General features: G+C 35.0%; 2 protein-coding genes across 3 annotated transcripts; one reads left to right on the top strand and one right to left on the bottom strand.

Annotated features, from left to right (window-relative positions):
* Window positions 1–2,204: 2,204 nt before the first annotated feature.
* LOC147275939 (ATP citrate lyase (ACL) family protein) lies at window positions 2,205–6,541 on the top strand. The gene is made up of 12 exons (XM_086253696.1): window positions 2,205–2,404; window positions 2,727–2,837; window positions 2,941–3,052; window positions 3,413–3,477; window positions 3,879–3,956; window positions 4,095–4,169; window positions 4,287–4,439; window positions 4,540–4,674; window positions 5,185–5,349; window positions 5,667–5,789; window positions 6,029–6,100; window positions 6,213–6,541. The coding sequence occupies exons 1-12, from the start codon at window positions 2,303–2,305 to the stop codon at window positions 6,288–6,290; spliced, it is 1,269 nt and encodes a 422-aa protein (XP_086109822.1). The 5' UTR covers window positions 2,205–2,302; the 3' UTR covers window positions 6,291–6,541.
* Window positions 6,542–7,032: 491 nt separating this feature from the next.
* LOC147275938 (long-chain-alcohol oxidase FAO2-like) lies at window positions 7,033–11,440 on the bottom strand. 2 transcript variants are annotated; one of them, XM_086255045.1, is made up of 3 exons: window positions 11,084–11,432; window positions 10,706–10,978; window positions 7,033–9,232 (listed from the first exon to the last, which is right to left on the bottom strand). In XM_086255045.1, the coding sequence occupies exons 1-3, from the start codon at window positions 11,222–11,224 to the stop codon at window positions 7,478–7,480; spliced, it is 2,169 nt and encodes a 722-aa protein (XP_086111171.1). In that variant the 5' UTR covers window positions 11,225–11,432; the 3' UTR covers window positions 7,033–7,477. The 2 variants fall into 2 exon arrangements, with proteins under 2 accessions (XP_086111171.1, XP_086111170.1); XM_086255044.1 differs by having other exon boundaries at window positions 7,035–9,232; window positions 11,109–11,440.
* Window positions 11,441–13,985: the final 2,545 nt, after the last annotated feature.

Here is a 13,985-nt window from a genome sequence, read left to right as displayed (position 1 = left end):
CAGCTTCATGGAAGTGTACTACTAACAAGGAGTGCAAACAGCAGTGCAATCTTAAGTTTTTCAATTCCTGTGGATTCTGCATGACTTACCCCAACAATACACAAATTTGCTTGTGCGGCTATGAGTGCTAGCTAGCTAGAGTACTGCTACCTACACATCATCATGTCTAAATAAAATTGAATGCCATTGAACGCAATAAAAATATTATTATTCCCCTTTTTCTAACTATCTTCTTATGGTTTTTGTATTATTGTGATATTCAGGCAACAAAAATTGGACATCTAAATTCTCAGCTCATCAAACTCACAGTCATAATCATAACCAGAAGTCTAAATTGGGTTTTCGGATCCGGTTAAAAATTTTATTATGCCCAGTATGACACATGGTGTTATGATCATACCTAAAAATTGCCTGTGTGATATTAAGGAGGAGTAGTGAAGTCATGTAGTTCATGCCCACTGTGACAAATATATTTTAATTCAGAATCCTAATGGCATGTTCTCAAGGTTCAACTATTAATTCGTTTTTTTTTTTTGGGCTCAGTTGTGAATGAATCTTGTGACTCTGCAGTTTTGTCCTGTATCTGGGACAGTCATCTATTATACATGAATGCATGGCTTTCAGTTTAGCCCATGTAATAAAATGGCTAATGAAACCTTCACAATTCACATGATATATCCTTTTCCAATCCCCAAATGTATACCAATAAATTCCATTTGTATAAATGATTCTCACATTTATTAGAGAGATATACACAACGTGGTCAGTTTTCCTATATAGACTATAGATGGAAGGTAATTTCAAAGCTGATATGAGTCAAACTGCTCACTCTTACAGTCATACAAGGCACTCTATCTATAAATATATGCTTAGAAAGAATGATGGCACCCAAAAAATTTCAGTATACAAGCTGTACATTTTGGTAAAGATATATCATGACCAAGCTAATTCATAGCACCGCTGGCTTCTTCCTTGTCACTCTCCTCCTCCTCATCACAGCAGGTCCATAGTTTCCTCCTATTCACTTTGTTATATATGCTTGAATATAATGATTCATTTTGTAAATATTCTTATTCATTTAAGAAATTTTGATATATATATATATATACACACACACACACATATGTGATATGTGTTTGTTTTTGTTTTGCCATGCAGTTGAAAATGGAGTGTTGGTGTGTGCTCAAGAGCCTTTTCGATGCATAGTGTCATGGGAGTGTACTACAAACGATGCTTGCAAACAACAATGCTCGCAGAATTTCCCACAAGGCCGTGGCTTCTGCACAACAGACGGATCTGAAAAAGCTTGTTTGTGTAGCTACAATTGCCCTCCAACCCCTCCTAGCCACTAGCTAGCTAGCTATAGTTATGTATACATAATAGGAACAATTGAATAGCATGTATGGGATGATATTGGGACATGAATAAGATCAATTGTGACCAACTCTACTATTTTCTTATGCTTAATTTACTTAGTTTGACATTAAATCTTAAACTTCCTTATGAATTATGATCATCATCATCATAAAAAATGAGATATGTATGTGTTTGATCCTTTATTATCATTGAGAATTATACATGGAAAACTACAATGCCTGTTTATGGTACGGATATCATATAACAAACAAATATATTTGATTTAAGGGGGAAGAGATGTGAAATTCCCTTTCCTTTGTTTGGTAAGCTTGGGAAAGTAAACTAGGAATTGGAAGCAATAAATACTGTGTTTGGTCAGTTTTCCAATTGTACCATAATTTATTATTTATTTTGAAATAATAGCAGAATTAATTTTGTCAAAAAAGAAGCAATAAATGTTTTTCCAAAAAGGGGAAAATCAATTTTATTGCTCCAATAAGGATTTCATTTTTCCTCCAATAAGGACATCAGATTTCCTTGGGTCATGAATTGATTTCCCTTCCTGTAGTTAACAAACATGAGAATAAAATTGATTTTTTATTTTCAAACTTTCAAAACTTGAACCAAACGGGCCCTAAAAGTTTGGGTTGAGCCAACGATCCTCAAGCCCGGTATAAGATTGTGAGAAAAATAAAACAATCAAAGAAAAAAAGTATTCTATTTGAACCCCTTCAAATCTCAAATTTACACTTTAAGGCTTTGTTAATAAAAGCAATAAAACCAAAAGATGGGGCGAATGATCGTAAAATACTTGAAACGGAGGGGTCAAAGAGAAATAAGAGAGAGAAGAAGAAAACGCTAGGGATCCATCTCGCCTTTCTCAGTCAGACCCAATCGCCTCTGCGTCCGGTAAACGCACTCTCTCTCTCTCTCAAAGCTCGAAACAATGGTGAGAGGATTACTGAAGCAGCTGACCTCTTGCTCACTCTCCATCGCTGGAAAATGGCAACAGCAACAACTCCGCCGCCTCAATATTCACGAATATCAGGTCTCTCTCTCTCTCCCTCTCTCTCTGCTTGTTTCACTCACACTTACGAACATACACAAACTCTCATTGCTAGCCGATCTGTTTCTGTTTCTATCGTCCTCAAACTTTGGAGCATAAAGAAAACGCTATATTTCATTTTATGATTTATTTCAATGTCTTAGTTTTTCGATTATTTCATATAGTTGTATTAATTTGTATAAACTTAACAGTTGAGATCAATGAAAAGTCTCATTCCCCAAATTTTTTTTTTTTTTTTGTTTTATGGTGAAGAGAGTGTTGTTTGAATTTGATAATGAATGCCTTTCATTTTGGTTGAAACTAGGGGGCTGAGTTGATGAGCAAATACGGGGTCAATGTTCCGAAAGGTGTTGCCGTTGCTTCTGTTGATGAAGTCAATAAGGCAATTCATGACGTGTTCCCCAATCAAAGTGAGGTAATTGTTAGAAACTATGGAATCTGGTCTCATTATGTCTCGTTTTCCCAAAAAATAGTTTAGTGACAAAATCCGAGTAGTACTAACTTCAATTTTGGGGCAGGTGGTGGTTAAAAGCCAAGTTTTGGCTGGTGGAAGAGGGCTGGGAACATTTAAAAATGGTCTCAAGGGTGGTGTTCACATTGTCAAGACTGACCAAGCTGCAGAGATCGCTGGTACTAACACCTGTCTTTGTTCTATGAGAATGTGATTGAACTTTTCTGCCGTATCCATATTTTTTCCTTTATTTTTGGGCATTAAGATTGGTTCTCACATTCATTAATCTTGGACCGGGCATGCCACATGGGCCCTGAACTAACTAGTACAACCTCGGTTGATTCCATTTCTGGGTTGATCTGTCTCATTTGCACTCCTGATGGGGCCTGGAGAAATGCATGCATGTTAGTTTACAATAGTTTCTTGTGCATATAATGTTCAACAAATTCAGTAAGTTGCACTTTATTGTGATACTGCTTTGTCCTTTTGATGCTCTGTTCTCTTTCAATTTTGAGTTTTGATTTTTATATTTCTTGCAGGGAAGATGCTTGGGCAGATACTTGTTACCAAACAAACAGGACCTCAGGGAAAAATTGTCAGCAAGGTTGGCATTTCAATTTATTCCATGTTGTACTTGTATATTACCTCGTAGGCTATTTCATTAGGTATGCACACAATATTCACTTTTCTTCTATTAAAAAAATTTGTTTCTCTAGAAGAAATTTTATAGGCGATTTTGAAATTTTTACTAAATATTATGATCAATCATTCAATTGTGAATATTAATATCTATTTGAAAAGTGCTGCTGTACTTTTGGCATGTATTGGAATATTAAAAATTTTGCCACTTTTTTTTTTTTTTTTAAAAGAGTTCTTTGCTTTGGTTCATCTTCCCACTCGACCTCTTTTTAGATTTATTAATTTGTTTTTCATTTAGTTGGTGCTAAAGCAGTCCCAAGATTGTTTTCATCACTACAATTTGTTTTCTTTCCTTTGCTTGTACAGGTTTATTTGTGCGAAAAGTTGGCGCTTGTCAATGAGATGTACTTTGCTATCACTTTGGATCGCAAATCTGCTGGTCCAGTATGTTCTCAAACTGGGTTTATTATCTTTGTGTCAGCTGCAAATTGCTGGTTTTACTTATCTATATGTTTTTTACACAAGTTCTCATCAAATTTAGCTTGCTAAATTAAAGATGCATATTTTTATCTCGTTTTCCAGCTTATAATTGCCTGTGCCAAGGGAGGAACCAGCATTGAAGACCTTGCTGAGAAATTCCCCGATATGATAATAAAGGTTGTTATCCCTGTGTTTAATCCTGATGTTTTAGCAACTACCCTTTCCTTTCTATATTGTAATTTAATTAGTTTCTTCTTTTGTTTTTATGTTTATTTTTTTGTTCTGTTGCTGTAGGTACCTATTGATGTTTTCGAAGGAATTACAGACGAAGATGCTGCAAAGGTTGTTGATGGTTTGGCTCCCAAAGGGGCTGATAGAAATGAGTCAATTGAACAAGTGAAGAAATTGTATAAACTATTCATTGAGACTGATTGCACACAGTTGGAAGTGAGTATAAACTTCAAGATTCCATTAATGTTATAGTTAAGGCTTCTGAATTCCAAATTTTTCAATTCACTATTTTTCTGAAACTTGATTTTTTGGACAGATCAACCCAATTGCAGAGACTTCTGATAACCAGCTAGTAGCTGCTGATGCCAAGTTGAACTTTGATGACAATGCTGCTTTTCGTCAAAAAGAGATATTTGCTCTTCGTGATCCAACACAGGAGGATCCCCGAGAGGTTTGATTATGTTAATTAATATTCCTTGAGTGTGATCAAGTATTAAAGCTGATTGATATTACCATCCTTTGCAGTTCTATTGTCACTTAATTCTAAAGGGTTTTTGAGCTCTACCTTTTGATGTATTTCAATTTTATCTCTGTTTTTGGGGGCCTGTTTTGCACAGATTTGGTTGGCATTATTATATTTTTGGTTTGTATGTATTTGCATGCCAAATTTAATGAGGATTTGTGCTCCCTCTTCAAAAGTGGATGAGGTTTTAATAAGAATCCCTGATCCCCATTAAACAGGGCCAATTACAATTACAATTCCCATATTTTTTCATATGATTATAATATTTTATAAAAATCGTTTGTCTCGGAAGCTGAATCATATGTGATATATGTACAACCGGACACCCTGTGTGTAAAGATAAGAGTGCAAAACTATGATGTAATTTTGGATTTGTGATAAATAACAGTATGACATTCTATATACTTATTGTTTCTGGTGCCTTTTTCCTTCTGACAGGTGGCTGCTGCCAAAGCAGATTTAAATTATATTGGCTTAGATGGAGAAATTGGCTGCATGGTGAATGGTGCAGGATTGGCTATGTCTACAATGGATATAATTAAATTACATGGGGGAACTCCTGCAAATTTTCTAGATGTAGGTGGCAATGCTTCTGAAGGCCAGGTAATGATGTACAGGATTTGATTGCTTTTCTGCTGTCAAACCTTTTTTTTCGCATTGTTGTCATCAAGTCTCTTTCTACTTGTATTCTCTTCTTCTTCAGTATCAGGATTTCTGGTTTCTATCCAAGTTCAATGTGACTTTGGCATTATGATGGTTTAACAGTTAGTTAAAAAGGTTGAAGATGTTATATCTTTCTGCATTGGCACATGCATGTTTGAGATATTGTTTTTCTGTTCAATTTTAAAGAAAATTGAACAGAAAATTGAGAAAATTGAGTTTTATTTTGTTTCTCTAAATTTTTAAATTATGTGAAACAGGTTGTCGAGGCATTTAAGATTTTGACTTCTGATGAGAAGGTGAAAGCCATTTTGGTGAATATCTTTGGTGGAATAATGAAGTGTGATGTGATTGCTAGTGGAATTGTCAATGCTGCTAAACAGGTGAGATCTGTTTCCAACTGTTTCAATTTTTTCTCAAATTGATTGCCGTTCCTGCTTGTTTCATGTTACTTAATATGATCCTCATTCCATTAAAAATGAAATATCATTTATAAATATGCTTAACAAGGAGACTTTATAAGAAATTCTAAATTTATTGGACCTCTGGACGGTTTTGAATAATTTTATTGCCTCAATCTAGCTTTTGTGGAAGCACTAATTTCTGTTATCCCTTTTTGAAGGTTTCACTAAAAGTACCAGTGATTGTTCGTCTTGAAGGCACCAACGTTGACCAAGGAAAGAGAATTCTGAAGGTAAATTAGTTAGAAATTTGATCTAATACAAAAATGAAAAATGTCAATTCTTTAAAAAGTGTTCTGAGGGTAAAACTAGAAACTTCATTGTTTGCTGCTAATGGCTGTGCAGGAAAGTGGTATGACATTAATTACAGCAGAAGATCTGGATGACGCCGCCGAGAAAGCTGTTAAAGCTATTAAAGGATAATCTAGTTGAGGAGATATAGATCCCTTGATTCCCTTTATAATTGAATATATCTGAATACGATTATTTATTTTTGTTGGTGACAGTGATGTGCTCTGTTTGTTGTTTTCTTCCCCATCTGCATAGTTTGAGCCAAATTGAAATTGTTTAAAGAGAAGTTTTGAGGCTGTATCGGTTGTCAACGAAATTTCAATAATGCAGCTTTCCTTGAAAATTATGGAAGTTTTTATACTATATGATATTGATTTTTATCATCCTTCCTGTGCAGATGTTATGTTGTGGATTTGATTTTATGCTTTGCTTCTACGTAATAACGGAGTAGCTTATTAAAACCATTTGGGCTTACAATAATATGGCTTACATCATGTCATATAATTGAAACAAAAAGTTAGAAAGCAGAGTTACTTTTTTTTACTAAGTGGAAAAAAGAGAATCGAGTGTTCTGCATTTCCATGAAATAATAATCCTTTTACATGAAATAGTAATCTTATTTTTAAAATCATTGAGGAAACTTACAATATTTAAAGTATTTCTTGATTTAATATAAATATATTGATAAATATTTCTAAATTATCAATACGAATCACATATTTATATAAAATTCACCGGATTAGTGGGGCAAATTATTTGTGATTGTCTTGGTAAGAGGACATTGTTCTATTTTATAGACCTGAATTTTTTAATTTGCCATTTGAGTGAGGGCCAGTATAACTAATATAGTGGCTCCAAGTTTGAATACCCCTTCTCCAAATATCATATGATCATGCCTGGTCAGGGATTTAACTTTGGGATTTTGGTCATTTTACACCCTAAGAGTGTATGGGGTGAACTTGTTGGTCGATGGGTAAAAACAGAGAGAAGGAAAAAGCGCTGACCGTTGCAAGAAACGCTCGGCTATTTTAAAATAATAGCGTCGAGCTCTTGGCAATGTTACCGAGCAATCGGTATCAAATGCGAATGTGGGCACATTCACACTTGAATGGCTTCATTCATATGATTTAAAAAAAATAATGGTTTTGCCAATTTGCCATCAGTCGATCAACAGAATCATGAGTTCATCATCCCACCCTACCCCAACTTTCGACCCAAAAAAAAAACCCCTACCCCAACTCAGATTTTCCTATTACAATTCCAAGAGTTCATAAGAACAACATAAATCAACTATTTTTTTTTTTTTGGCCAAACATAAGTCAACTATTAACCATGCATTTTTCTTTTTTCAAGGACTCTGCAATCTTCTTGGAAATGCAATAGGCTGTGGATTGGATGGTAATCATAGGATTGACACCAATTGCAGTTGGGAGCACGCTCCCATCACACACAAACAAGCCTTTTGCCTCCCAGCTCTCACCATTCTCATCAACTCCTCCTTCTTTCTCAGTAGCCCCCATTCTACAACTTCCCATCTGATGTGCAGAGGAGTACATGGTCCAGTGCTCTCCTCTTGAGCTTGGCCCCCCAACTGCAACAACACTGTCCAAGAACTCCTCCAAAGCCTCCTTCTCTGTCCCTTTGCATATGAATCTCTGCCCATCATTTCTAAATGTACCCACTTCAACTGCTCCTGCAGCAATCAAGATTCTCAAAGCCTGCCTGAGCCCAACTTGGACATTTTCTTCATCCAATTTGTCAATAGTGTAGTGAATCCTACCCTCTCTCTTCACCTCTCCTGAACCCACATCTCTGACCAGTGCAAACAGGTGAGCAGTTCTTGCATACTTCTCCATCCTGTCCTTCATGTCAAGCCTTGAAACCCATGGAACCAATGTGGCAAATGAGGCAGGGCCTAATGCAGGAGTTTCTATGATTGCTTTGACATTGGTGCTCTCAGAAACCACCTTATGGAGTGAAGTAATGATCCCTCCCTCATAAGGTTTGCCTTTAAATTCTGATGAATGTTCTGGAAAATATCCCCAAGCCAACAGAACAGGGTGGAGATGGAGGTTTTTGCCAATGTTTGGATTCTTGAGTCCACTGGAGATCATTAGAGGTGGAGTCAAGAGAGACCCACATGCTGAAATTGTCACCTTAGCCTCAATTTGCAGCTTCTTTGTGATGTTCTTGCTCAAAGATGTGGCAACCACTCCTAGACATCTTTTTTTTGTTGTACCTCCTTGATTGTCAATTTCAAGTATGAATTTCTCAGCTTTGCAACCTGTTAAAACCACTGCACCACATTTCACAGCATCAACTAGCCAAGTTGAATCAGTCCCGTGTTTCTCTCCTGTTGGACAACCATAATTGCAAGAGCCACAGTAATGATCTGCTGGTGAGTTTCTTGGAACAGAATCAACCTTCAGTCCAAGATTTTCGCACCCCTTTCGAAGAATTTGATTCTGGAAGTTTTCCTCAGTACAACCCTCTGTGACACCAATCCTCTTGCACACAACATCCATTGCAGACTGATAATCAGAGGTTCCATAAAGTGGGATCTTATGATCCACAGACCACTCATTGAGAACAGAATTTGGTGTTTTGATTGATGCAGACCAGTTCACAGCAGAGCCTCCCCCAACTGTTGAACCAGCCAATATCATGACCTTCCCATCAACAGTTGACAAAATTCCACTAGATTCATATAGCTCATTCATGGAGGGACCTTCTAGAGAGGAATAGTCTTTGGGTACAAAGTAGTTCCCTTTCTCAAGAACGATCACTTTTTGGCCAGACTCTGCAAGAAGTGCAGCTGCAACTCCTCCACCACAACCAGAACCAACAATGACAACATCACATTTGATCTTGTGGGTGTTGTGAGTTGTGTCATCCGTGACTTGAAGGCCTTTCTTGGTGAGAGATTCAATGAGGGTTGAATCACTTTTGTGCATGGTTTCTATGATTCCCTTTTCAAGAGGTCTCTCCTTTGGGGTTTTAATCAACTTTTCCTTGGTGGCGTTTACTTGGAACCCAAGTGTTTTCCATGCTGGGTTCTGTGAGTTTTCATCTGTCTGCAGCAACCAATCAGCAAAAGTAAAAAAAAAAAAAAAGACCCTTAAATTCCAAATGGAAAAGAATAATAGATCAAACCTAACAAGGACCTATTCTGCTTTATAACTTTCTTTTAAAAAATCAATATTAATCATGTTCTTTTTATTGTTAGATTAAGCATGAATGATTGAAATGTACAAGTGCATCCTATGATTGAGATGTACAGGTGCATATATCCTAATATATTTCTATTAGATAACCACGTGCCCAAAAAATTTAAACTGTCAGAAAATAGACTAACAATATATAGCAATTAAGAAACATAATCTTATTTGATAATTTAGTAAAATCTTTGTACATATCATTACACTATATAGATTCAGATGCAGATGTTCATATTGAAAATTGTGAATGAGCGTTCAAACCCTCAGCCTTCTACACATAACATTTTCGTGTATATTACGTGTGTGTGTGTATATATAAATAAAAGTTGTCTTAATGACTTTTAAGTAAAGAGATTAAGAATAAAAAAATTGTGCATATATATACTTATTTTCAACTAGGAGACATCAAAGATGTGGCAGCAGAAGACTCAAATCTGTCACACATTATTGTCATAAGAGAAACGAACAGAAATATAATAAAGTCCGCACTTTGATTCTTGTTTCATCTTCATCCCAGATGGGGTCACATTATATAATTTCTCATAAAACTAGATTAAAAATTTAAGAAATTAGAGAAAAACAGCTGGAAGGAGCTAGCAAGGTGTGGACATCTCGATCAGCTAATTAAGAAGCATAGAAGTTGTGAGGTCACGGAATCAGTAGAAGTCAACAATATTATTGTCATTTTGCTTTTCCTTATCATCAAAGCCATCAAACTAAAGAAAGCAACAGATAACATAAATTATTGAGGAGTTTACTTATCCTTGTTATATACAACATTTGAGATAGATACGGTGATGTGATAGTCATATGGTTTATATGTGTATCTCACATATTATATACAATAAAGGATAAATAAGTTTTAGCCTATAAATTATAGCCCACCCGACCCCTACCATATAGGGATGTCAGATGTGTGAGTAAAATTACAGTGAATTCATAATATTTTTCACATTTGGTTTTAAAAGTTCAGTATTAATATTGGTAGATAGATATTATAATACAAGTAAACAGATAATTAATTCCCAAACTGTTATCCCAATGTTTCAATCTAACTGATGTGACATATAACACAACAATAAATTATTAATATAAAAAAATTTATATGAAACGAGTATATATATCTACACTCTCGTAATAAGTGAAGTCTTTCTCATTGATATAAACAATATAAACAATAAAATAATAGTCGGTATCACCGTATCACTAGGGTGAATTAATTTAATAGTTTAGTGTGAGTGGAATTATTAATAAATTATAATTAGAAAAGAAAAAGGAAAAGGTGAAATTATAATAGTGGGTGAAGAATGAATTAGATTAGATTATTACCCTGGAGAAGAAGGTGTAGAAGAAATAGATTTTAACCACCAAAAACAGCAATCTGAGTGTTATGACACGCTTTTCCCTTGACCATTTGTTGAGCATTTGTTCTCTGTTTTCCAAAGACATTTCTGAGAAGCTGTGAATGAATGGCCATCCCCTGTGAAAGCAACGAGACCCACAAAGCAAAAGTGTTCCCAATCTGAATGACAGAATTATGAGTAAAAACCTCACTAACCCCACAGCTTCTGGTTGACCTCTCCTCACCATCAAATCTGCAACCTGTTTAATTTCCATCCAACCAATCAATTATCAAATAAATAGATAGATAAAGAAAAGTTGAGAGAGACAGAGAGTTGTTATTGTATGGGCACTGGGCACACATACAGCAATTAACATGGACTTGACCGACCTCGTCCGGTAGAGGAGACTGAGACCCAGAAACAGAGGCTGTGTCCAGTGACAGAGGAGGTAGAAGAGCTTCACAGATGGCAGCAAGTGATTGGATTTGAGCTGAAGAGAAACCATGGCTGCTTTTTTCCTTCCACCCCCCTCTCAACAAAGGATGACAACTGCTCTCTCTCCCCTCCATCTCTCTCTCTCTGGGTCTCTCTCTGCTTCTCTCTGTTTTCAGTGTTGTCTTTGGCTTCGTATATCCTTCATAAAGAAGAAGCTACCAGTAACGTCTGCATATAAAGACAGACATGACATGCCGAGGAGAAGAGAGAGAGAGATAGCACGTGTGCCGTCTGTGGAAGCACTTTTCTATCTGGCAAACAAATTAGCTTGCAATAATTAGGTGGTAGGTTTTGAAGGTAAGAACAAATTGAACAAAATCAGTACTAAGGATCCTATTTCATAACTCATTAATAATTTTCTCAATTCTCCTAGAAATACTCACACTAATCATTCATTTTTTAAATTATGAACAAATAATTAAGTAGGTTGGATATTGAATGAGCCACGCAGGCATATTAAGTGAGATAGTTAAGAAATCGACTGAGTCTCGTACTCTCCTACCTGTCAATACAAAACAAGAGGAGGAGTGACAGAGTTGAAGTGAAAGTTCGAGAAAAGTGGTTATTTAAATATTGCTTTTAGAGAGTGGCAAAAAAAAAAAAATGATTTTAAAGAGTGACAAATCAAAAATAAATAATAAAATAAGAGTCGCAAAGTCAATACAAAGCAAGAGTGATATTGATCCAATCACTAGGAAAATAAATAATTGACTTGGGACGACTAACTTATGGAGATTTAAATAGTGGGCAAGTGTGCTTTAAAATCACACACTCTAAAATCAAGTGTGCTTTAAATAGTGGGCAAGTGTGCTTTAAAATCACACACTCTAAACCAAGCAAGTAATTAAGTTCCATAACTAGCTAGCATGTAGGTGGTGTTTTATGATTGCTTTTAAAAATGTTTTAAATCAAGCAATTAAACTCCAGTTTATTGAAAAATAATAACAGAATAAAACTATATGCACCATTTTTATTGATTATGTTGTGTATAATTATTCTAATAGAAACGAGACTTATTTATGTGATATTCACATGAATGGATATCATCTTTATTAGAGAGATAATATATCATTTAGTTAATTTAACAGTACTGAAAATAATATAGTTAACAAGTAGTGATAATCATTAACATATCATCCAAATACTTTATGTGTATCTCAACTTTTTTTCTTAATTTTTTTTTTCAACTTACAAAGTATTTATACATTGAATATTAAAAAATAAAAAATAAAATCTAAAAATAAAAATAAAAATATCATATTTAATAAAATAATAACACATAAGATAAAAAACAAATATTAGAAACAATTAGTATTTTCCTATCAATAAATCTCAAGTTTAGGACTTAACTTGAAACTGATAAGGCTAATATATATAAACAAGTCTTCAAGTTAAGTACCGAGAGAGGAACTTGAATGTTCTGGGGGTATCAACAGGTGGTGTTCCTATTCTCCTCTCTCCCTCTTCTCTTTTTCTTTTCTCTCTCTTCTATTATTCTTTTCTCTTTGTGACACCGGTCTGTCACATACAGGACATGCAAATTATTTTTAAGTACCGACGATATCCCAAATATGTACAAATTTTGAAGTGTTCATGATGTCTCCCAACTGCCCATATTCAATATTGGCTTGTTCAAGATGCCCCACAGACCGCGTTCAGTGTTAAATTGCTGGTCCTAAATTTTAGCTTTTAATTTCCGTGAGTTGTTCGGTTTATTGGTCCATATACCTAGGGTTTAATTTCAATACTTTTTTTGATTAAGTAGTACACTGCTACACTGCTACAGTCTACTGATGGTTAATGAGGCGTGTAGACAGATCTGATGGCTACAAAATTTATACTTTAGGATTTAAACCATTAATCCAATCATGGCCACAAAAAAAAAACCATTAATCCAACAGTGACAATAAAATCTACAATATATGGACGTTGAAAATAATTTATCTGTCCTTGTTATAAAAATATGTGTTATTTCCATTAAAGAGAAAGAGAAAATGAGAAAGATAAAGAAAAAGAAAAAAAGAGATAACAGGTGGCCTACCTGCTCTTGCAGCTAAGTTCTTCTCATGGACGTTGGCATGGTAGCACAGTCCCTCTTTAATTGCCCTTGGATTTTTATGGGATTCAGCAACAAGTTAATAACCAAACACAGGCTAGCAAGCCTAGCATATATGCCCCTACTTTCTTTAAGAGTACATGTATGCCCCTAATAAGATTATGAAAATTATGTTGTTTCTTAATTTAATTTTTGATAATTAGTAAACACATTAATGTGAATATCTTACTCTAATTCCTACTCACTTCGATTCAGCCACACTCCGATTGACTCCAAATATTGACATTGACTCCAAATATTGACTTTGCAAACATTGACTCCAAATATTTAAGGTTCATTATGCATCAAGCAATCAATGAAGGCAGTAACAACATAAAAAGTACATACTCTGCACAGTCTGGCATCATGACACTGTGAGAACACATCTCATCCGACCAATAAAAAGAGCACATCAGTATTTTCTTTGTTAAAAATATCAAATTTAGCGTGCAAATTCAAATTTAAATAAATAAAACACTGTTGTCCCGCTTAACTAAATGAAATATTATTGTAATTTTTAAAACTTTAGGGGTGTATATTATAGGATGTTTGAGTAATAAACCCCTATAACTAATAGTGGCTCCAAGTTTAATTACTTCTTCTCCAATGCAATATGATTAGACCCATTTAGATGCGAACGTTCACTTTTGTCGACGACTTGTCGAGAGCTCAGAAT

Source organism: Dryas octopetala, chromosome 8 (assembly GCF_963921425.1).
Source record: "Dryas octopetala chromosome 8, drDryOcto1.1, whole genome shotgun sequence".
Taxonomy (NCBI): Eukaryota; Viridiplantae; Streptophyta; class Magnoliopsida; order Rosales; family Rosaceae; genus Dryas; species Dryas octopetala.
Note: the sequence above shows the minus strand (reverse complement) of the source record. Positions and strands in the feature narration are given on the sequence as shown.